General features: G+C 39.8%; 1 protein-coding gene and 1 pseudogene across 4 annotated transcripts in view; one reads left to right on the plus strand and one right to left on the minus strand.

Moving 5' to 3' along the window:
- RAD54L2 (RAD54 like 2) overlaps positions 1-24,828 on the plus strand; it is a 107,641-nt gene that overhangs the window by 58,450 nt on the left and 24,363 nt on the right. For all 4 annotated transcript variants that reach the window (XM_032411376.1, XM_032411377.1, XM_032411378.1 and 1 more), the window contains 2 exons: positions 22,132-22,333; positions 24,192-24,331. In XM_032411376.1, coding sequence (XP_032267267.1) covers positions 22,132-22,333; positions 24,192-24,331 — 342 coding nt within the window. The remainder of the gene's footprint in view (positions 1-22,131; positions 22,334-24,191; positions 24,332-24,828) is intronic.
- On the minus strand, positions 14,937-16,153 carry LOC116636601 (annotated as a pseudogene).

Genomic DNA, 24,828 nt, shown 5'->3' on the forward strand with positions numbered 1-24,828 from the left:
TTTGGGATGCAGAGATCCTGTTTGCCCCTCTAAATCTCAACTCTCAGGCTCAATGGGGATGCCAGGAGATTGCTTTCTAGCCTCTTTGAGAGAGGCTTGTCAGTTGTAGTCCCCATGAAGAGCAGGAAGTCCAGCATGGACTGACATGGCCCTTGAACCAGCTCCAGTTCTGACACCTCTTTCTGGTTATATAACATCAGCAGCTGTAGCTTCCGGAACCACTTTATTCCTTGTAGTGCTGAATGGCAGGTGGAGGAAGCACTGACCCTTTAGTGATTCTGAAGTTTCCAGGAATAATTTAAGCTTGAGTATTTAATTCTATTTTTATTTCTCCCATGTTTGAATCACTCATACTTTGGGAAACAAGCATGGAAACATTCTATTGCTTCTGTCTTCCCATTAAGATCCCTAGCCTATTCCTTTTTACTGGAGAGATGAAGAGACCTTTGGGAGTAAAATTGCAAGTGGAAATCTTGAGGAAGGAGTGGCCAGTCTATTATCACTTGAGGCCTTTAGCAGAGTCTGGAAGGAAGAACTACCCCCCCATCCCCTGCCCCGGGCAGCTGGCCGCAGGTCGCTACGTGCCTCAGTCACGATGTGCCTTGGCTTAGGTAGTGCTCTTGGATGTGCTGCAGCTGGTTTCAGATAGGCTTCAGCTCTTTCTACACCTTCACACCTTGGGCACTGGGGTTTCCTTTCCTTAATGTGTTGTGATGGCTAGGTGCGGGGTTGCTTCCAGAATCCTGGGGGGTGGAAGGATGGTATAAATCAGGCTGAGTGTGTGATTCAGCATTCATGTTTAGCGTGAAGACTTCAGTTAAGGAGAGACAAAATTAGTGGATGTTTTCTCATGGCTGATGGAATAATAAAGTTGAGTGGAGAAAGTGGGGAAATACTTCAAGAACCAGCTTAAATTTCTGAAGTAATAATTTCAGTTTTGACTACTAGAGGTACTGAAGTTTTTCAGATTTATAATTGTTCTTATTATATTCTGGATATACTAATCCTTTGTTATTTATATTGTAAATAGCATCTAGTCTGTGGCTTATCTCTTAACATCGTTCATAGTGTTCTTTGTTGTAAAAAAAAAAAATCTGTAATTTCATTGTAGTTTAAATAAGCTTTTCCATTGTTTGATAGTCATCTATTTCATGGGTGAAAAAGTGAGAGGATATAGGAGAGGCTTATTTTAAAGATTGGAATGTGCTTTTCATCAGCATCTTTTGTTTTATTTGGATTTTTAAATTTTGATTTTATGAAATTATTTTAGATATTACCTTGTCTGTAAGACTTTAGTAGAGCCAGACATTTGCTTTACATTTTCTCATAACTCCTTAAATGTTATTCAGAAATTAGGCTAGACTCTTTCAAGGTATCAGCCTTAGTCTGTCTTCTTTTCCACCTTTTGCTCAGAGGTTCCTGCTTTCCTGCTTTGCTGAGAACCCAGTAATTCTTACCTGTGGTTGCAGAGATGGCCAAAAATCATCATGATTCTGAGCAGAATCAAGATTAAATTGGTCTGCAACACAGGGTTAGAATTTCAGATTGGTTGAAAAGATGTGTAGTTGTGTTTACAAATGATTGTTTCTTTATAGTTTTTGCCTTTATTGTGCTAAAAGCGGTGGTTCTCAACAGGGAGTGGTTTTGTTCCCAAGGGGACATTTGGCAATGTCTGGAGACATTTTTGGTTTGTCACAACTGGGAAGGTGTGACTACAGTCTGGCCGGGGATGCTGCTAAATGTCCCACAATGCATGAGATAGTCTTCCACAACAAAGCATTATCCAGTCTAAAATGTCAGCAGTGCTGAGGTTGAGAAACCCTGTGCAGGCTTGGTATCTGAAAATGATTTGCATTCCTTCCCCTCCCCTGTGAGAGCCAAGTGGGAAGGCTGGCCATTTCTTTTCTTTGTGTCTTAGGTTATTCATGAGTTAGTCAGAATGGTATTGGTTCCCTTGCTCTCAGATCTCATTTTTAAAACTGTGTTTAATTTAGAATCTACTAATGCTTTTTAGTATTAATACTATGAAGATTTATTCTTCCCAAGGAGCAAGTATGATGAGAATTTTTTTTTTCTGTCTGGCTTCCATGACTATTTTGAAGGTGAATCACATTTTGGCTTGCATGAGTTTTAAACTTTTTTAAGACCTATTGGCAAATATACCATGACATTTATACAGTCAGGGAAAGCTTGGTCCCAGAGAATCATCAATATGTGCCTACATATGATAAATAAACATATTTAATAAGATCTGATATACTTTAGATTTTTTATTCATATATATTTTTCTCTAGTACCAATTTTTTAAAGATTAATTTATTTATTTATTTTAGAGAGAGAGTGTGTGTGTGTGCATGTGAGTGGTAGGGGGAGGGATATAGGGAGAGAGAGAAGGTGGAAGCAGACTCCCCGCTGAGCGTGGAGCCCACCATGGGGCACTTGATCCTATGACTCTGAAATAATGACCTGAGCCCAAATCAAGAGTTGGTTGCTTAACCAACTGAGCCACCCAGGTGCCCCTCTAGTAGCAATTTTTATAAAAACAAGCTCATTAAAAAAAATTCAAGACTTTTTTTTTGAGCATCTCTTAATGTGGCAGGCATTTTAAGTTTGGCTTTAGAGATACAGTGGTGAATGAGATGGACAGAATCCCTGCCCTGAAGGATCTACAGACTAGGAGAGACAGATGGTAAGTGTTGAATCAAATTATTAAAATACTTCAGATTTTGATAGGAACCATGTAGACCAAGGAAGGGAAAGAGTCCCAGGGGTAGGGAGGAGGGTCTACTTTAGCCAGGGTGGTGGTGGGGAAGGGTGGGTAGGGCTCTCCGAGGATGTAGCATTATGCTTGTCTTTCCAAAGAACCAACTTTTGGTTTTGTTTTGCTCTTAAAGTAGTTTTTCTCTATTTCATTCATCTGCTCTTACTGTTTTGTTTTGTTTTAAAGTCAGCTTCACACCCAGTGTGGAGCCTAATGCAGGGCTTAAACTCAGAACCCTGAGATCAAGACCTGCGCTGAGATCAAGAGTTGGACGCTTAACTGACTGAGCCACCCGGGCACCCCATCTGCTCTTATCTATATTGTTTTCTTCCTACTGCTTTCTTTAGGTTTAATTTCCTGTTCTATTTCTAATTTTTGAGAAGAAAATTTACAACACTGGTTTTCACTATTATTTTTTGACACTGATTTTAGTCTGTGGATTTACCTTTAAGTATAACTTTAGCAATATCACAATTTTTTTAGAAATCAATTTTAGGGGCACCTGGGTGGCTCAGTCAGTTAAGCTTCTGCCTTCAGTTCAGGTTAATCCTGGGATCCTGGGATTGAGCCCCACATCAGACTCCCTGCTGAGCTCTCCCTCTCCCTCTCCCTTTGCTCCTCCCCCGCTCATGCTCTCTCTCTCTCTCAAATAAATAGATAAAATCTGTTTTTAAAAAATCAACTTTACTATAAAATTTACATACAGTAAAATTCATATCTTCTACATGTATAGATTGATGACGGTTGACAAATATGATTGCCCTGATCAAGATATAGAAAATACCCATTTTCCCAGAAAGTTCTCTCATGCCCTTTTGTAGTCAGTTTTCTGGGCAACCACTTGAATGGATTTCTGTCATTATAGATTGGCTTTGCCTGTTATAGAATTTCATATAAATGGAATTATACAGTACATATTCTTTTGTGTTTAGCCTCTTGCTCAGCATAATGTCTGTGAGAGTCATCTGTTGTTGCACATGTCCCTAGTTTGTTTGTTTTTATTGTTAAGTAGTATTCCAATTGCAAAAAGTTAAATACAACTTGTTTATCCATTCACCTGCTGATAGACATTTAATCTAATGAGTAAACCTGAACATTCCTGTGAAGTTGACTTGGTTTTTAATAATTAGAGGAAGTTTTCAGTTTCCCTTGGATAAAATGCCAAGATACGAATTGCTGTGGAGGTATACGTTTAACTTTATTAGAAAATGCCAGAATGTTTTCCAAAGTGATTGCACCACTTTACACTCCTGCCAGTAGTGTGTGAGAATTCCAGGTGCTCCATATCCTTGTGAGCACTTGGTATGGTCATGTAGTCAAGTGCAGGGGTGCAAGAGCACCTGGCTCTAGGGTCCCAAACAGCACAGGTTTGACCACTTGCTGCTGACAAAATCTAAAGGCAGAGAGACTAGTGGTGGTGAAACAAGAAAGGAATTTATTTTAGTGATGCCAGCATGGGGTAGATAGTTGAGTAGCGTCCCAAAGCTGTCTCCAAAGTGCTGAAAATACTTCCAGGTTTATATAAGGAAAATGTGGGACAAAGGTCAGTGGGTATGTGCAGGTGGGCAGTGAAGGTCAAATCAATCATTGTCTTGGGGTCAATCACTACCGGAGTTCTTGCTGGCTCAGGAAGGTCCTTATTGCTTGAAGTGTGGTAGTTTTGGTTCCCATCAGGGGATGCTTTTGCCTGCAGGGTCTTTTACCTGAGTTAAGAGATAAGCTGGAAAGAACTTAATCAGTTAGAAATTTTGAGGTCAGAATGGAAGTAGTTGAAGTCCTCTTTCAGCCAGTATTACGATATGTGCTACCGAAGCAAGCACATGAGTCAGTATTATTTATTTTAGCCATTCTAGTGATTATCAAGTGGCATCTGATTATAGTTTAAATGTGCATTTCCCTAATGATATTGAACATCTTTTCATGTGTTCATTGAACATATGTATATCTCTTGTGGAATATCTGTTCCTTCTCTTTTGCTTTTCTTACTGGGTTGTTTGTCTTCTTCATATTGAGTTGTAGAGGTGTTTTTTTTTTTTTAAGATTTTATTTATTTAACAGAGATAGCGAGATAGGGAACACAAGCAGGGGGAGTGGGAGAGGGAGAAGCAGGCTTCCCGCTGAGCAGGGAGGCCGATGCGGGGCTCGATCTCAGGACCCTGGGATCATGACCCGAGCCGAAGGCAGATGCTTAACAACTGAGCCACCCAGGCACCCCGAGTTGTAGAGTTTTTAAGGAATATATTCTAGGGGTGTCTGGGTGGCTCAGTCGGTTAAGCGTATGACTCTTGATTTCACCTTGGGTCATGATCTCAGGGTTGTGGATCGAGCCTCATGTTGGTCTCTGTGCCCAGCGCAGTCTGCTTGAGATGCTCTCTCTCCCTCTCCCTCTGCCCACCCCTTCCCCCACTGCACACGTGCACTCTCTCTCCTAATAAATAACTAAAATCTTTAAAAAGAGAATATATTCTGGATACAAGTCTTTTATCAGATATATATAGATATACACACACAGACACACTGTTAATGTTTTCACAAGACTACAAGACTGTGACTTGTCATTTTTCTTTTAAGGATACCTTTTGAAGAGCAGATGTTTTTAATTTTGATGAAGCACACTTTATCAGGTTTTTCCCTTGTGGCTCAAGCTTTTTGTGTCCTGCTTAAGAAATCTTTACTTACCCTAAAGTTGCAAATATTTTCTACCAGAAGTTTTATAGTTTAAGCTTTTATGTTTAGGCCTTGATCCATTTTGAATTGTTGTTTCTGTATGATATGGAATGAGGTGAGGATTGTATCTATTGCAGATGGTGTATTGGAAAGATTATCTTTCTCCATTGAATTACTTTGGTACCTTTGTAAAGAATCAATTGATTATAAACGTGCAGTCTAATTCTAGACTCTATTACATTAATAACTATATCCTTACTCAAAATCATAATTACTGTAGTTTGAATCAGGTAGTATAAAAATTCTAATTTCATTGTTGTCTTTAAAAATTACTTTGATTACTCTAGGACCTTTGCATTTTCCTAAAAATTTTAGACTCATCAATCTCAGTTGCAGTCAGATAGTGGCCATGGTTAAATAGCAACCAAGGTGGAAGCTGCATTGCCTTTTATGCTAGCCTTGGAAGTTACAGTGTCACTTCTGTGTTATTCTTTTGGTTATAACCAAGTCATAAGTCTACCCAGATTCAAAAGAAAAAGATTAGAATTTACTTCTCAATAGGAGATGGATCAAGGTCAAACTGTAGGAAAGCATTGGGATAAAAGATACTGTTGCATTCATCTTTGGAAAAAACTGTCTGCCACATTCTACTCTCTGGCCACAGTAATTCATATCATCCCACATGAAAAATACACTGCCCCTTTCCTCAAGACCCCCAAAGTTTCATCCCAGTACAGCATCAGCTTATAGTCCAAGATCTTGTCCTCTAACTCAGATCCATGTGTGAGTGTGGCTTTCAGTTGTAGTTTCTTGAGTTCACTCCTTAAGTAGTTTCTCTTATTTGAAGACTTTTATGAGCTAAAGAGACCAGTTATCTGCCCCTCCACCAACTTAAGATGTTATGGGGACAAGATAGATATCTCATTCAAAAGATGGGGCAGACAAAGTGGGGGAGAGAGAAGGGAATGAGGCACAGAGCAGTCATTGATCTATAGCAGTTCTAAAATCCCTAGCTGTCGGGCGCCTGGGTGGCTCAGTCGTTAAGCGTCTGCCTTCGGCTTGGGTCGTGGTCCCAGGGTCCTGGGATCGAGCCCCACACTGGACTCCCTGCTCGGCAGGAAACCTGCTTCTCCCTCTCCCACTACCCCTGCTTGTGTTCCTGCTCTCGCTCTCTCTCTCTCTCTCTGTCAAATAAATAAATAAAAAATCTTAAAAAAAATAAAATAAAATCCCTAGCTGAGCACATTTTGCTAGTTCCTTGATTAGAACTCAGTATTACTCATTGGGAACTCAATATTTCTCCAGGGCTTTTGGTGTTATCCTCTAGGATCTTAGTTCTGCCTTCTGAATAATCCTTCCATTTCACAAAAAGTAACCTGGATTACAGTTGAACCCCAGCTTGCTGACTGCCTCTAGAAGTTTGAGGGTCCAAAGCCTTTTTCATTTTGTATTGTTTATATCCCTTCCAGTTCAGGCTCATATATTTGCTTTATAAACTTGTGTATCAGTGTAAAATCTACTTCACTAGACAAAAGCTATACCCACAAATCTCTTCAAGATAATTTCTTTTCTGGTTGGCCTTCTAGGGAGGCTGCTATAGGATAATACTCTTAAGATTTTTCTAAGTTTTGTTTTTTAACAGAGAAGATCTGCTAGGCATGCCAGCAGAATCTTTAGGAGGCCTTTTGTCTGAAAAGGTCAATGAGGCACTACTTTAAATATTTCTGAGATCATAACAAAGGATCTTACAGGTCTACCCTGGATTTGATCTCAATTTTCCTTTTTTTTAGGATTTTATTTATTAGAGAGAAAGAGTGTGTGCATGAGCAGGGGGAGGTGCAGAGAGAGAGGGACAAGCAGACTCCCCGCTGAGCATGGAGCCCAGTGCAGGCCAATCCCAGGACCCTGAGATCATGACCTGAGCTGAAGTCAGACACTTAACGGACTCAGCCAGGTGCCCCATTAATTTTCCATGTTACTGCTGCTGATAGAGTTGCTAAACTTTCTGAAACAGTGTTTCTTTTCCTTTAGCTTCCTATAACATTTTCCTTTAAACCTTCATCTATAATCTCCTTGAAGCCCTTTGGGCTTTTATGACCAGTCTCTTCACTAACTTCCACTTACTTGACCCCAAACACGAGCCCATAGTTTAATTTTTTATTGAATTTTTAATTTTTATATACCCCAAGTACCAAGTTTCTGTTTCAGTTACTAATACTATGTCATAAGTTTCCCCCAAACTTAAGTGATTTAAGACAGTAACATTTATTATTTCTCAGTTACTGCTTGGCTGACAGTCCTAACATCTAGGCCATCAAGGTTTCCCTCCCTCCCTCCCTCCCTTCCTAAAGTAAGGTCTGTACCCAATGTTGGGCTCGAACTCACTACCCCGAAATCAAGAGTTGCAAGCTCTACCGACTGAGCCAGCCAGGCACCCCTAGATGTCCCTTGATTGTATTTTTCTTGACTGTAGATATTTTTCCTGTTTCTTTGCATATCTGGTGATTTTTGATTAAATAAAATGGTCTTTGCACATAATATATTATAGAGGCTCTGCATTCTGTTATCTTCCTCTAAAGAGTGTACATTTTAGTTTTAGCAGGCAGTTCGGTTACTGATTGATCCCCTTGAACTTGTGAAGCCTTGGTTTTATGCCATTTTAGTACCAATCTGTGAAAAGCCTGAGGTGTTTGCCATTTGGTAGGATTCAATCTCTAAATTCTCTCTTCTTGCAGACCATATCAGGGCTTGGTTTTAGGCTTTGTTAGGGAGGATATAGTATAGGTCTTACTCTAGAGTGTGGTTCTTACTCTGAGGGACAGCCTTTCTTTTGTCTCAGCTGGATGGTAGGGGTGTTATATAAGATCTTAATGAGATACTTCAACTCTGGCAAGTCTAGAACTCCCCAGTTCCCCTGGCACTGCTCTTTCCCTAGCACTGCTAGACTTCTAGTATCTCTGTCTTGCTCTCATTGTGGCCATATACATACTCTGAATGATTTCACATGTTTGAAATTTGTTAAGGTTTGCTTTATGGTGCAGTAAATGGGTAGTTTTGATAAATGGTGCATAAGCTGTTGAAAAGAATGTGTGTTTTGTCATTGTCGAGTGAAGTGTTCTAAATATGTTTGTTAATTCAGGTTTGTTAATTGTTTCATTCAGTTCTTGTATGGCCTTACTGGTACTTTTGTCTGTTGGCTCTTATTCTTGAAAAAGGCATGTTAGTCTTTTGTAGATTTGTAGATTTCTGTGTTTCTTCTTTCAGTTTTGTCAGTTTTGATGTATTTTGAGGCTAAGCTATTGTGTGCACACAGATTTGATACTGCTATATCTTCTTTGTACATTGACCTTTTGTCATTATGAAACGTCCCTTTTTATTTCTAGTATGCTTCTTACCCTAATGTCTGTTTCACGTGATATGAGTATAGATATGTCAGCTTTTGGTTAGCATTTCTTAGTGTCTTTTTTTCAACTTTTTTTTGTATTCTCTTTCAACTTTTTTCCTATTATTTAAGTTGTTTTTCATGCTAGCACCAGTTAGTTGGGTTTTGTTTTTTTAATCCAGTCTTAGTCTTTTAATTGGACTTTAGTTCATTTATATTCAATGTAATTATTTTTTTTTTAATTTTTTTTATTGTTATGTTAATCCCCATACATTACATCATTAGTTTTAGATATAGTGTTCCATGATTCATTGTTTGTGCATAACACCCAGTGCTCCATGCAGAACGTGCCCTCCTCAATACCCATCACCAGGCTAACCCATCCTCCCAACCCCCTCCCCTCTAGAACCCTCAGTTTCAATGTAATTATTGATATAGTTGTGTTAAAATTTATCATCTTGGTATTTATTTTCTATCTCATCTTCTATCTTGTTCTTTTTCTTCCTTTGGATTAATCAAGTTTTTTTTATGTGTGTTTTGTTGTTGTTGTTGTTGTTGTTTTAGATTCAGTTTTCTCCCTACAGGCTTGTTAGTTATACAGTCTTTTACTATGCTTTTAGTGGTTATCCTAGATTACAGTATCTATCCTTGTCTAATATAAATCATTGCTTTTATTACTTCCCCAACTATATTAGAATCTTAGAACTTTTTTAAATTTTTAATTTTTAAGAAGATTTATTTATTTATTTATTTATTTGAGAGAGAGAGAGCTAGCACAAGCAGAAAGGACAAAGGGAGAGGGAGAGAGAATCTCAAGTAGACTGCTGAGCGTGGAGCCTGATATGGGGCTCTATCTCACCACCCTAAGATCACAACCTGAGCCGAAACCAAGAGTCAGACGCTTAACCAACTGCACCACGCAGGTGCCCCACCTTAGAACATTTTAAATCTGTTTACCTCTTTCCTGCATTTTATATTATATATCCTTATTTTAATTCTATACATTTTAAATGCCACAAAATGTTGTTTTTCTCTGGTCAGTATTTATATTTTCCACACATACACCCTTTTTGTTATTCTTTTCAATTTCTAAGAGTTTATTTGAGCAAACATCAAATCAAGCAGTGCCAATTGGAAATGGTTAGGAGCACTTCCCTTTTTGTTGTTTTTCATTCCTTCCTTCATTTCTGTTTTTTTGTCTGAGATCATTTTCTTTCTGTCTAAAGGATTTCCTTTGGTATTTATTTTTGGGTATGTTTCTGGGCAACAAATTTAATCTCTATTTTTGTTTGTCTGAAAGTTGCTTTATTTTGCCCTCATTTTTGAGTCCTGTATTAGCTGGTACAAAATTCTAGGTTGCCATTTATTTTCTTTAAAAACTTAGAAATTTTCCACTGTCTTCTAGTGTCTTTCATGTCTCAAGAATCCATTGTTATTGTTGCTCCTTTGAAGGTATTGTGTTCTCCCCCACTCATGACTGCTTGTACAATTTTTTTCTTTGTTATTAATTTTCAGCATTTTGCTATATAATCTCCCTAGGAATGGTTTTTTGTTGTGTTTTTGTTTTTTTTTCTGTTTATCCTACCTGTCATCTACAGAGCTTCTTGATTCGTTACTATATATTTATTGTTTCTAGAATATCTCTTTTTTTTTTTTTTTTTAAAGATTTTATTTATTTATTTGACAGAGAGAGACACAGCGAGAGAGGGAACACAAGCAGGGGGAGTGGGAGAGGGAGAAGCAGGCTTCCCGCTGAGCAGGGAGCCCGATGCGGGGCTCGATCCCAGGACCCTGGAATCATGACCTGAGCCGAAGGCAGACGCTTAACGACTGAGCCACCCAGGTGCCCCTCTAGAATATCTCTTTGATTCTCTTTTTTTTAATTTATTTTTAAAATTTAAATTCAATTAACATATAATGTATTATTGGTTTCAGAGGTAGAGGTCAGTGATTCATCAGTCTTATATAATACCCAGTGCTCAGTATATCACGTGCCCTTCTTAATGTCTATCACCCAGTTACCCCATCCCCCCCCCCACCTCCCCTCCAGCAGCCATCAGTTTGTTTCCTATGATTAAGGGTCTCTTATGGTTTGTCTCCCTCTCTGGTTTCCTCTTGTTCTATTTTTTCCTATTTTCCCCTATGATCCTCTGTTTTGTTTCTTAAATTCCACATATCGGTGAGAATTGATTCTCTTCTTTTATATATTCTGATTATCTGGTGACATTATCAATCTTTTCATTTATTTTCTCCATTTCTTTGTTTTTTTTACACATTTTATCAGTTGTTTTATTTTTTATTTTTTAGTATCTAGATCACCAGTGATTCTGGTTCTATTGTCTGTCCTTCTTCGTTTTTGATCATTTGATCTTGTCTCCTGGCATAGCTGGTAATTTTTCATTGAATGCTGGGCAGTGTGTATAGAAAGTTTTAGAGACTATGGATGATATCTTTAGAGAGGGTTTCCTTTTCCTCTTCTAGGCACATATAGTGGGGCTGATCACCTTAATCCAGCAGGACAAAGTGCAATAAATGCTGATCATAGTTTAGAAGCCTTTGTTTACTTCTGGCACACCCCTGTTTCTAGAGTGTGGTCATCCCATAAGTTCCAACTGAGAGCCAAGATGTTCACTGGGACCATCTGCTCTGATGGTTCCTAAATTCTAATCCTTATCTTCTCTGCACCTCAAGATTGCAGAAACATCTGCTCTGCTTTTCAGTGGTATTCTGCTTAGCTTCTTAACCTCCCATCTCACTCAGCTTTAGAGTGAAGTAAATGGCTTGAATGGAAATGAACTGAGTTTTTGGCTCAGTTCTGCGTTTCCCCTTTTCACCAGGATCGTGGTCCCTCATGTCTTCAAGTTTTGTCTTTTTAGTCCAATGAAATTGTCAAAAGTTCTTCTGGTTTCTTTGCTTATTAACAGCCCTCTGTTTGGGTGACTCTCAGCTTGCCCCAGCAACCAGACTTGGCGAAAGAGGGGAATAAATGGCAGTACAATGCTGGGTCATCTCTTCTTGATTTCCCTTTCTCTGGAATCTCGTCCCTTCTACTTCTGGTCCTCTCAGCATCTCTTCAGTGCCTTCAAAAGGCTTTGTTGTTGTTGCTCTTGTTGTTTTTTAATTTGATAACATATTTCTAGCTATTCTTAGGGCAAGCATTGGTTTGCCTCAGGCTATTCCACCTTAGCTGGAAGCAGAAGCAGCAAGCCAACATTTAAAAATATGTATATATTCTTATTGAGAATATGTATATATTCTCACCATTTTGAAGTGTACAATTCAATGATTTTTAGTATATCAAGGTTGTTGAACCATCAACACTGTCTAATTTCAGAACATGTTCATCACCCCAAAAAGAAAACCCCCTTATCCATAAGCAGTCACTCCCATTATCCTCTCTCTCAGTCCCTGGCAACCACTATCATACTTCTGTCTATAGAGATTTACTTGTTCTGGACATTTCTATAAATGGAATTATACAATATGAGGCCTTTTGTGTCAGACTTCTTTAACTTAGCATAATGACTAAGTCAACTGTGTGTGTTAAAATATATGTAAAATACAATTTACCATTTTAGCCATTTTCATCTTTTATTTTTTAAGTAGGCTCTATGTCCAATGTGGAGCCCAGTGCAGGGCTTGAACTCATGACCCTGAGATTGAGACCGGAGCTGAGATCAAGAGTCAGATGAACAACCAACTAAGCCACCCAGGCACCCTATTTTAGCCATCTTAAAGTGTAGAATTTAGTGGCATTAAGTAAATTTACATTGTTCTGCAACCATCACCACTGTGCATCACCAAAACTTTTTCATCATCCCATATTGAAACGCTATACCCGTTAAACCATCACTCCATTACTTTTTCTTCCTAGCCCTTGGGAACCACCATTCTGCTTTTTGTCTTTATGATTTTAACTACCTTAAGTACCTCATATAAATGGAATCATATAGTATTTGTCCTTTTGTGACTGAACTACTTCACTTAACATAATGTCCTCAAGATTCACTCATGCTGTAGCGTGTGTTAGAATTTCCTTCCTTTTTAAGGCTGTATACTATTCCATTATGTGCATATATCACATTTTGCTTATCCCTTCATCCATCAGTGGATACTTAGGTTGTTTCCACATCTTAGCTATTATAAATAATGATGCTATGAAAACGGCTGTATGTCATGTCAAGAGCCTACTGTCAGTTTGAGTATACATCCAGAAGTGGAATGGCTGGATCATATGGCAATCCAGTGTTTTAACTTTTTGAGGGGTTGCCATACTGTTTTCCATAGCAGCTTTGTCATTGTAAATTCTTGCCAACAGCGCACAAGGGTTCCAATTTCTTCACATTCTTGCTAATGCTGGTTCTTTGTTTTTTTTTTGGTAGTAGCCATCCTAAATGGCTGTGAGGTGATACATTATTGTAGTGTCAGTTTACGTTTCCCTAATGATTTGTGATTTTATGCATCTTTTCAGTTGCTTATTGGCCATTTATAGATCTTCTTTGGAGAAATGTCTGTTTATATCCTTTGCCATTTTTGAATCAGTTTGGTTTTTGTTGTTGAGTCTTAGGAGTTCTTTATATATTCTGGATATTAATCCCTCATCAGATACATGGCTTGCAAATATTTACTCCCATTCCATGGGTTGTCTTTTCACTCTGTTGATAGTGTCTTTTCATGCCCACAATTTTAAGTTTTCATGAAGTCCAGTTTGTCTTTTTTTTTCTTTCTTTTGTTGCCTGTGCCTTTGGTTTCCTATCCAAGAGCTCATTGCCAAATCCAGTGTCATCAAGTTTTCCTCTTTTGTTTTCTTCTAAGTTTTATATAATTTTAGGTTTTACATTTAGGTCTTTGATCCATTTTGAGTTAATTTTTGTATATGGTGTAGGGTAAGGGTCCAGTTTCATTCTTCTGCATGTGGATATTTGGTTTTCCCAGCACTGCTTGCTGAAGAGACTGTCCTTTTCCTGTGAATGGTATTGGCACTCTTATTGAAAATCCTTTGACCATATATGTGAGGGTTTATTTCTGTGCTGTCTGTCCTATTTTATTGGTGTATATGGCTGTCTTTATGCTAGTTCCACGTTGTTTTGATCACTGTAGCTTCATAGTTTTGAAATCAGGAAGTGTATGTCCTCCTTTGTTCTTTTTCAAAATTGTTTTGGCCTATTTTTATAAACAAAATTGTGCTGGAACACAGCTGTCCTTGTTCACTTACATGTGTATGTATGGCTGCTTTTGAGCTACTCTGGTAAAGTTGAGTAGTTACAACAGAGACCTATGACCCACAAAACCTGAAGTGTTTACTATCAGGCTTTTTATGGAAAAAGTTTACCAATATCTGAACATTTAAACTCTTTGCTCATTTCCCCAACTGTAGTGGATTGTACCACAAATAAGTAAATCAAAAGGAAAAGTAATTTGTACAAAGATATTTATGCCACTAAAGATACAAATAAAAACTAAGAAAGAGCCTGAATGACAAAGCATTCTGTGATTTACTGATAGCCTGCCATTAAAATGATGAGTATGTGGACTATGTCAAAGAAATATTTATATGTATGTAACATGTGACCACAACAACACAAAATGATGTATACTCATTGGTTAACAGTATAAACTATGCAAATGTATATTAACAAATGTGGAAAAGTTGAGATCTAAATAGTTTAGAGATTAGTGCTTATTATATTTTATCTTCTGTTAAGACTTCTAAAATTAAAATAGTCTTGAAGTTTTATTCTGGAAAATCTCAAATGAAATAGAAAAAGAGACAATAGTAAAATGAACCCTGTATTTCCAGTATTCTCTTCAATAGTTGTGAATACAAGGCTAGTCTTGTTTCATTTGTTCTCCCGAACCTTGGATTATTTGGAAGTAGATCCTTAATGTTGTAACATTTTATCTGTAAACTTCAGAATGTATTTACTCTATCTTCTAACATTAAAGTCCTAGAAACAAAAACAAAAATAAACACAATACCATTATCACACTTAAATATTTTAAATCAGTAATTCCTTAAATCATGAACTATCCAGATAATCCCTGATTATCTTTTAAAGATTATTTTTATTGTTATTTCATTAAAATCCCTACAAATTCCACATTTAGTTCATTTGTCTTTTAAATCTCTTTAATCTGAGCTTTTCTTACCTCTTTTTCATTTTCTTTTTTTCCTTGCAACTTATTTGCAGAAGAAAAGGATTCACTTGTTACTGTAGTTTCATACATTTCTAGATTTTGCTGAATGCATCCTTGTGGTCTTGCTTAACAAATTTAACATAATTCTTTTGTTTTCTGAAAATCATGGTTATTATCTTTATTACATTGTCAGCTGATTCAAATACATCAATACACTGTCAGCTGGTTTTTTGCTTGGAAAGCAGCTACCTGGATGTTCTAATACTGCTTTAACCATGTCTTGGTGTCTCAGCTAAGAATGCCTCAGTTCGCCTGGAAATCCACCACAGGTACTGGCTGCTGCTGAAATCACTTCGGGTACAGATGACACTCTTGGTTGTTCAGTGAGGCTGTCCTACTGTGTTTGACTTGGACTTCCACCTCTGGTATGTGCTGCCCTATAGTCTATCTCAGGTGTAAGCGGTCCCTGGCCTGCTTCATCACACTGCTGGTTGCTCCTTAGAACAGAGTGCATACATCTCCAGTGGCCACTCCACTCTGTCAACATGGTCCTTCTTCCCTGTATTTTTGCAAACTGGTAGTGAGATCTCAAGGTGTGTTGAGATTCAAGTAATGTTTTGGCACACATACATAATAGTTGTGGTGTATACATCCTATTGCATCACATCAGGAGGCATATGGTAAGACTTGGAATTCACTGAGCTTTGTTTATACAGATGGGATTGGGAAGGAAGAAGAGAGAGGGTCCTGGAAGTGTGTTTGTACCTTATACCTCCAACAAGTGAAACATAGAGATTTTTCTTTCAATGTTCCTCGTTTGCCTAGTCATATTTGTCGTGGTGGTGTTCATAACTCATTCCTGAGAAGCTTATGTAAGTGTTCATTGGTGTTTATATAACTCTAGTGATTGCTGCTCACAGCTGGCTCACGTGAAGGAGAAAGTTCAGGGGTATTTGTGACCAGATCTGATTCTATGATCCTGAATTTGGGTGGTAATAATCATTGACTTTTAAACCACATGTCTCTTTACCTCCTTGTTGACCCTTTTCTCTTTTTCCTTAGCAGCTTTTGGTGGATTATATTCCAGAAGTTTAGGGAGGGCTATTTTTGAAAGTTAAATTAATGATTTTGATTAGGTTGTAAATTCACATGGTTCATTATTCAGAAGATACAAAAGAGCATGCAGTAGAAAGTTACATTTTGACTTGGGGAAAAATTAATTATAGAAATTTTGAAATAATAGTTTATTATTAAGAATAGTTTAAGATGTGGTATATATTATAGTGTTATGTAAAAACCAGAAACTTCATAATAAGCATCATGAAGCAGCAATGAAGCACTTGTAAACCATTGACTTACATGACAACAAACTTTAAATATTAGTACATCTGTAAACTAAAGCTTTAACAAGCAGTGTTGTTGAATCCAGAAGCTGAAGATTCATTCAAAGAATACTGGTTGGTAAGGAGTTGGTTTAGACCTGTATCCTCTGTGTAAAGGGGAAACCTGTGTCTGAACTAAGTGTACATGAGAATTGTATATACTATGATCATTTTAAAATTGCTACTGTACTTGGCCACATTCAACCCTGAGTCAGACAGGAATTCAAAGCTAGACCTTACAAGTTGGAATGTTTGATTGTGAATTTGTCTCTGATATTGAAAGATTATCAGATTTTGTTCTTCCTTCTCCCAGAAACAGCCCACTCTGCAAGGCAGAAACCAGAAGAAGGAAATACAACAGTTGGCAACAAATTCCCACTGCCCAGTAGATGAAAATCAGACCCCTTGACCTGACATTCAAGGCCTGCCCTCTATACTCTGACTCTGTCCTATCTGCCTGCTTTCTAACCTTGCTTCCAGCTGTTCCTCCAAGTGGTTACTCAATAAATTTGCTTGTGAAATAGAAACAAAAGGCCTTAAGGCCAGGAGAACATCAAATTTCATTATCCGAACCAGGTCAGAGGACCTAGCAAAACACCAAGTTGAGGTGTGCCAACCCAGCCTCAGTGTAATTGTGTAGAGCAAGCTGCAGTATTGGTCAAGTAGCCATTTAGCAAGAGATATCCCCTCTTAGGGACTCTGCTGTCCAGCAACCTATTCCTTTGGGACGAAGAACATGATAGCCCCCCACTTTATGAGGGAAGAATTGAGGGCTATAAGTTAGGAGAGAGGTGACAGTAATACTATGGGACAATGCCATGGAAGTATCAGCTCTTTGGAGGGGTGGGGGCCTGAAGCAATGGTAGTTCTTCTTAAGGAAAACAGAATTGCTGACCTTTCTTTCCTCATGTAGTGCTTCAGGTAGAAATAGGAGAGGACTGTTTGAGGGGAGGGTAGCCAGTCAGATTTGCTGAGAAGCTCCTTTGGAGCTACTCTTTTAGTTCTCGTGTCTGGCTGGACACACAAAGCAGTAGCACCTTACTTTCTCAGTGGGTGGAAGATGTCCACAAGCCAAGGCTCGTGTTGTGTTCCCAGTGCTTCTTGTCACCGTGGACTCTGCTGTCTTTGGGAGGCCTTTTGTAAAAGGCCTGCTGTGGATCCTGTGGTAACAGAGAAGGGACTGTGATGTTTTAACCTCTCGCTCCTGTTAATGGAATTGCATTGTCCCCTCATGAACATTTCTTGTCTGGTACCTCCCTTAGCCATTTCCCCTTTGCTCTTCAAAAAGCAAGGTATCTACCTAAAACCCTTCAGTGGTCTCTCAGTGTGAGAGCCAAGGAAGGTGCTTCCACCGCTGCTGTAGGAGAGTGAATCACCCCGGGTACTTACATGTGTGTGTGTGCATTTGTGCACACATGTCCACACCCACTACCCCCTTCCAGCCCCAAATTTTACATTGGCCACATTAGCTTCCTCTCCCCACCCAAATAGTTGTCAGTGGAATGGAGAAGGCTAAGAAGAAAGGGCCTTGGAACTAGTCCTCCCCTGGACAGGGGTTGATGTCTGTGCCAGCATGTAGGAAGGATCTTGGGTCTACACCTTAGTCTGTCTTGGATGAGGGGCTCCTGGGGAGAGATAGGGAAGTGGTTGTTGGGTTGGAAGGCCCTTCGTGCTGCTGTTTTGCTTAATTTTAGCCAGTATTGAACTGCATGTATTTTCTTAACTATTCCACCTTGTTTAAAGTATCTATTCCTTTTGCTTATGTTCCTGTATCTGCCTAGAATGTTCTTTCTTTCCTTTTACTAGTTGGTGGCTACTTATTATATTAGATTAAACCCAGGTTTCACCTCTCCCGAGGAGGACATGGGAGGACTAGACGAAGTGCTGGAACAATGCTCAGCACTAGTAAACACCATATAAAACAGCTGCTGCTTTTCCTGGGACTACTACCCCCATGCCCAGCCCTAGGCAAGGCTGGATTGGGTGTCCTTTCCCCAAGTGTTGTTGTTGTTAGGTGCTCACCTCACGTGTTTCCCCATGTGGACCATTCCATTGTGCCTTGGTACAGGGCCTGGTACTCAGATGCTCCTGGTATGTTAGGCTAGACTAAAAGGCAAGGGGCAGGAGAGGCAACAGTGGCTAGTTTGTGGTAGTCTCATGTGGAGAGGTTTAGAATGAAGATGTGGTCTACAGTCTCATGTGGCTGGTTTGTGTGTGTGTGTGTACACGTGTATACATGTGCACCTGCGTATTTGTAAGAAATGCTCATTTTGTGAGAACGATGCAGTTTGTGTCATTTCTGCTTCTCCTTTTGCTTTCTTATTTCTGATTTTTTATTAGAATATATAATATATATAGAATATATAGTTAAAGTTTGAATTTTCCACATAAATAAATACTGCTACCCAGCATGGCTGAGTAAGCCCTGTAGCTTTGTTTGCTCCTAGACTGTTCAGTGTGGTTGGGAGTATGAAGTTTCATGGAGTGTGGCAGACCTGGGTTTAAAGAAGGATATTTTCCTTAAGAGAGCTGTTGACATCCCGATTTTACAAATGTGGAGAACTAGGGCTCAGAAAAGTTGAACTCGTGAACATAGAGCTAGTAAGTAAGTGACAGCACCAGGATTGAACAGTAGCACTGCCTGACATGAAGCTCGTTCTGTTAACGGTCTTCTCCTGTTTTCCTGCTTATTTCCTATATACCCATAGGCAAGCTATTTCTTTCTTTCTTTTTTTTTTTTTAACTTTTTAGGGCTTTGGTTTCTCAAATTTAGAATGAGGGGAGCAAAATTCACCTTGTAGTTATCATAACAAAGAGAGGAGATAAGAAACCAAACTCATTCCTTATAGCTGGAATGGTAGTAGTCCTAGGAAAAGCAGCAGCTGTTTTATATGGTGTTTACCATGTGCATTGTTCCAGCACTTCGTCTAGGCTGTCTCACATAACCATCTCCCCATTGTCAGGCTAAGGAATAGCATGACAGTTGTTATTCCCTTTATATAATTGAGGAACAAATAAGGGACAGCTGGTGTCACACCCCAGAAGCCTGGTTTCAGTGTCCATAGTGAACCCCTATGCTTGGTTATCTCTCAGGAAATGTTAGTTCCCAACTCCATGCTGTTCTAGAACCTGACATCCATATGAAAGAGACCATAAGGAACCCACAGTGATAATAGGGGCTATACCAAACCACAGAAGATAAGCAGTGATAGAGTGTCTGGAACACTCATGATTCTGTGACTTGGCCACTGGCTGATGATACAGTCCATTTGTTATTTTTTGGTGATTAAGTGCATATGATGATGACCCATGATACATCTTTCTTTGGGTTTGGGGACATCAGCTTACTGGTTCACTCATTGAAGTCTATGGCAGCACTGTCTCCCTTTACCAAAGCCTACAGTGTTCAGTGTTTCTTACCCTATTGGCACCTGAGTCCATACTGATATAAACAAATGTTGAATATATAAATGAGGGAGAAGGGACAGATCTTCCTCACAGAAGAATTCCAATAATGAATGTAGATGTAAAGAGGAAAATGGAAAACCACTATTAGAACACCATAGTAATAATTCCTCCTGGTAAGATCCACTAATGAATGTTAAAACGAGTGGGTAAATTTTAAGAAACTGGATATTTGCATTCTCAAAGCCTCACAGTTCCCTACCACCCCAAATATTTGCATGTGATTTTGACATATGTCCAGAAATTCTTTGATGCCCCTCTCTCAGGAAATAGTGTTTAATTCTCTTCCCCTTGAATGTGGGCTGGGCTTAGTGATTTGCTTCTAAAATATGGAAGGGGGAAAATAGTAATTTTACAGTGGAGAAATCTGGCAGACACCACTTTAAACAAGTGATGAAGTTTAACATCACCAGTAGTAAGTCATGTTGATAGCATGTATCCTGATAAGATGTGATGAGAAGGAAGGACACTTTACTTCTGTGCTATTCTTTCCCTGCAAAGCATAACTCCAATCTGATCATGAGAAAACATCAGATGCTCAAATTAGGGGACAGTCTACAAAACACCTGACCAGTACTTTTCATAAAACTGTCGAGGTCATGAAAGACAAGAATAGACTGAGAAACTGCCACAGTTTAGAGAGACTGAGACATGAGAGCTAGATGCAACATGATATCCTGGATGGAATCCTGTAGCAGAAAAAGGACATTAGTGGAAAACTGGTGAAATCCAAATAAAGTTTAAAGTTTAGTTAAAAACATGGGGTGCCTGTGTGGTGTGGTTGGTTGAGCGTCCAACTCTTGACTTCGGCTCAGGTTGTGATCTTGGGGTCATGGGATTGAACCCCACATCAGGCTCTGTGCTCAGCATGGAGTCTGCTTGAGATTCCCTCTCCCTCTGCCCACCCCCCACTCGTGCTCTCTATCTCTCTCTCTAAAATAAATAAGCAAATCTTTAAAGTTTAGTTAAAAACAAACAAAAATCATCCCACCAAAACCCTAGACTTCCTGAGTCCTTCCTGCCTGAGAGCGAAGTGGCATTGATCAGCCCATCTCAGTTATAGCATTTATGTTCTAGCTTTACATTGCTCTTACCTTTGGGAAAGACTTTTTGGTTGTGTACTTCTTGTATCTGGGAGGCTCTGGTGGATTTGGAGACAGGCTTATGATTTATGTGACTGTCAAAGCTTACCCATCACATAAACAGAATGCTGCTCGGCAGGCTGCGGAAGAGGGGTGTGCACTCGGACCCTGCTTTTCCAACCCCAGTCCTTGCCGGTGTTTGATGACACAAATGACATTCCCTCCACCAGGAATTTCCTCCTTTTTTCCCCCTCCTCAAGGCAGTACCTTTAGACATTCTCACCTTTCAAGGCTTCACTTATATTTTACCTCTCATATAATTCCTTGTGTGATCACACCACAAAGTAGTGTATTTCATATTCCTGTGTGACCCTAAGGCAATTATTCTTGATTTAGCGAATTATCTCTGGCTGGAAAAATGATGTCTTATATTTTTAAGTTCTTTAGGCCAGTTAGCCTGCCCTTCCTGTGGTGTTTAGCACACCTTGTTTTATTATGTCTAGAAAACAAACAAGCTCCTTGCAAGGAAGAAGTCTTAAAAACATCCCTTGAAGCATCTTGGACAGTGTTTGCTGTGTTGTAGGCCCTCATTGAATGGCCAGTGAATCAAAGGAGTGAACACTTTAAAACACTGAAAGGAGGGATATTCCCCTTGTTGGCAGATGAGACACAAGTGAGTGTGAGCTGTATTTAGAAACCTGTTTTCCCTTTCAGAACATTCTGAGGCCATGAAGCTTCCTCACTCTCCTCAGAGTGCTAAATTATAGCAAGAGTGATGGCTGTCATTTGTTGTGAGCCTACTCTGAAGCAGGCTTGGTTCTAGACATGCACACTATTTAGTCCTCATAACAACTCTGAAATGTAGGCATCACTATTCTCATTTTATAAATCAGTCTACTGAGTTTCAGAGAGCTGTAAGTCACTTGCCTTAGCTTACCAGCTAATAAGTTGCTGAATTGAGATTGGAACCCAGGTGTGCCTGGCGTCAAAACCCACTTTTCGGGACGCCTGGGTGGCTCAGTCATTAAGCGTCTGCCTTCGGCTCAGGTCATGATCCCAGGGTCCTGGGATGGAGCCCTGCATCGGGCTCCCTGCTCAGCGAGGAGCCTGCTTCTCCCTCTCCCTCTGCCTGCTGCTCTGCCTACTTGTGCTATCTCTCCGTCAAATAAATAAATAAAATTAAAAAAAAAAAAACACCCCACTTTTCTCCCTGTAAAGGTCAGTCCCTGGCACCTCTCTCCCTTGTCTTTTCAGACCCATCCCTGGAAGACATGTGTGGCACTGAGTGTGCCCAGCTGGAGGAAGATGGGCAGCGGCCACCGCGGTGCACTTCAACTACCTCATCTCAGTCTGAGCCTTCAGAGCAGCTCAGGCGCCACCAAGGCAAGAGCCTAGCCTCCGAGGACCCCAAAAAGAAGAGAGCTCAGAAGCCCTCCCACATGAGGAGAAACATACGGTGAGCTGTGCTCAGGGTGAGAGGAGAAGGGAAGGAGTAGAGGTATTACCTTCACTTGAAGGCTGTCAGTAGTAGGACTGGTTTGAGCAGGAGAGTCTCCTTTCCAAAGAAGAAAAGTGTAAGCTGTGTGCCCCGATTAACAGTGGAGATGCAGCTCAGGATCACTTCAGGCTGTCAGAGGTTGTGGGGCAAACGTGGCGGGCGCTCAGGCTGTGCTGGGGAGTCTCCTACTCTCTGGAGGCCCTGGGGGCAGCCCAAGGATGATAGGTTGTTCTGGTTGGACTCTGTTTTTTCCTTTATTTTTCCCTTAGGTTTCAAAACAGGAGGAGATAAAAGAAGTTGAATTCTCATTTTCTTAGAGCTCAACTTTGGTTGGCAGGGGACTGTCTGGTCCAAAGCAGGGCTTTTTCCTTGAGCTAAGTGAATGGCAGATGTGAGCTTCCTTAACTGTCCAAATCCCCCACAACCCTTCCTTCAGTCACAGCCCTTCTTTTGCTACTGAAAGGAGATCAATGTGGGGCGCCTGGGTGGCTCAGTCATTAAGCGTGTGCCTTCAGCTCAGGTCATGATCCCAGGGTTCTGGGATCGAGCCCCACATCGGGCTCCCTGCTCGGCGGGAAGGCAGCTTCTCCCTGTCCCACTCCCCCTGCTTGTATTCCCTCTCTTGCTGTGTCTCTCTGTCAAATAAATAAAATCTTTAAAAAAAAAAAAAAGAAAGGAGATCAATGAGATCTTTTTCTCCTCCTAACCTCATCTATTTTTTGTGGGGTTTTTTGTTGTTTTTTTTTTTTTAAAACATAATAGCTTAAAAATTTTACTCCTGGATATTTACCCCAAAGACACAGATGTAGTGAAAAGAAGGGCCACATGCATCCCAATGTTCATAGCAGCAATGTCCGCAATAGCCAAACCGTGGGAAGAGCCGAGATGCCCTTCAACAGATGAATGGATAAAGAAGATGTGGTCCATATATACAATGGAATATTACTCAGCCATCAGAAAGGATGAATACCCAACTTTTACATCAAAATGGATGGGACTGGAGGAGATTATGCTAAGTGAAATAGGTCAAGCAGAGAAAGTCAATTATCATATGGTTTCACTTATCTGTGGAACATAAGGAATAGCATGGAGGACATTAGGAGAAGGAAGGGAAAAATGAAGGGGGGGAAATTGGAGGGAGAGATGAACCAAGAGAGACTATGGCCTCCGAGAAACAAACTGAGGGTTTTAGAGGGGAAGGGGGTGGGGGAATGGGTTAGCCTGGTGATGGGTATTAAGGAGGGCACGTACTGCATGGAGCACTGGGTGTTATACGAAAACAATGAATCGTGGATCACCACATCAAAAACTAATGATGTATCATATGGTGACTAACATAACATAATAAAATAAAATAAAATAAATTGAATGGTGATTAACATAACATAATAAAATAAAATTTAAAAAAAATTTTACTCAAAGTTTGGGAAATAAAGATGCAGAATCATCTATAATCCTACTTTCCCACATAACAACTCTATTTTTTAATACTGTTTTTCAACTTGATGAATCATGAATTACTCTGTTTTACTCTTGATCTGTTATGTGCAAAGATGAATCTTTAGGGGCATGTTTCAGGAAGTTAAATAATATGAAAAAATGTTAGCCCAGAATCACCTGAGCCTTGTAGTCTCCCCCACCTCTTTTTTTTTTTTTTTTTTTTTAACCTTGCCTGTTGCATGGATGTGTGGGACTGATGGGGCTTCTCTTCCTCCTGCCTCAGATCTGTGAGCTCAGCAATGAGCTTTTTAGCTTGACATTACATTGCCCAAATCTCAAGTAAACCAACCCAAGTGCTCACTCTTGTAATGTTTAGAAAGCTGCTCCGGGAGGATCAGTTGGAGCCGGTTACCAAAGCAGCACAACAGGAAGAGTTGGAAAGAAGGAAACGCCTGGAGCAACAGAGGAAGGATTATGCCGCCCCCATTCCTACAGTTCCCCTGGAGTTCCTTCCCGGTAAGCAGTGGAGGTGGCGGGAAAGGCCCTGAAGTGTAGGGAGAAGAGGCCTTGGGCACACACAGTGGTGAGGGCAGATCTGAAATAAGACTGTGGCCTCTCAGGAATCTTTTTGAGTCATTCAGTTTCTTAGGAGCAAATGATCAGAAACATCTAAAATTTTAAGATGGGTAAAAATGTACCCCTCAGGGGTCCCGGCTGGCTTAGTGGGTAGAGCATGAGACTCTTGGTCTCAGGGTTGTGAGTTCAAGCCCCACATTGAGCGTAGACTTTACTTAAAAAAAAAAAAAAGAAGAAGAAGTAATTGTGTGTGGTTTTTTTTTTTAATGTACTCCTCGGATCTTACTTGAATTTTTTCTACCATAACTTTGGATCTTAACATGCCAAGGGATTAGGATCTTTTCTAGTGGTCAGGTGGACACCAGGAGGTAAGAACCAGTAAAGACAAGGGAAGTTAGAAAGGGGACTGAGGTATTTGAGACACCCCTCTGCTTCTC

Source organism: Phoca vitulina, unplaced genomic scaffold (genome assembly GCF_004348235.1).
Source record: "Phoca vitulina isolate PV1807 unplaced genomic scaffold, GSC_HSeal_1.0 scaffold13, whole genome shotgun sequence".
NCBI classification, from domain to species: domain Eukaryota; kingdom Metazoa; phylum Chordata; class Mammalia; order Carnivora; family Phocidae; genus Phoca; species Phoca vitulina.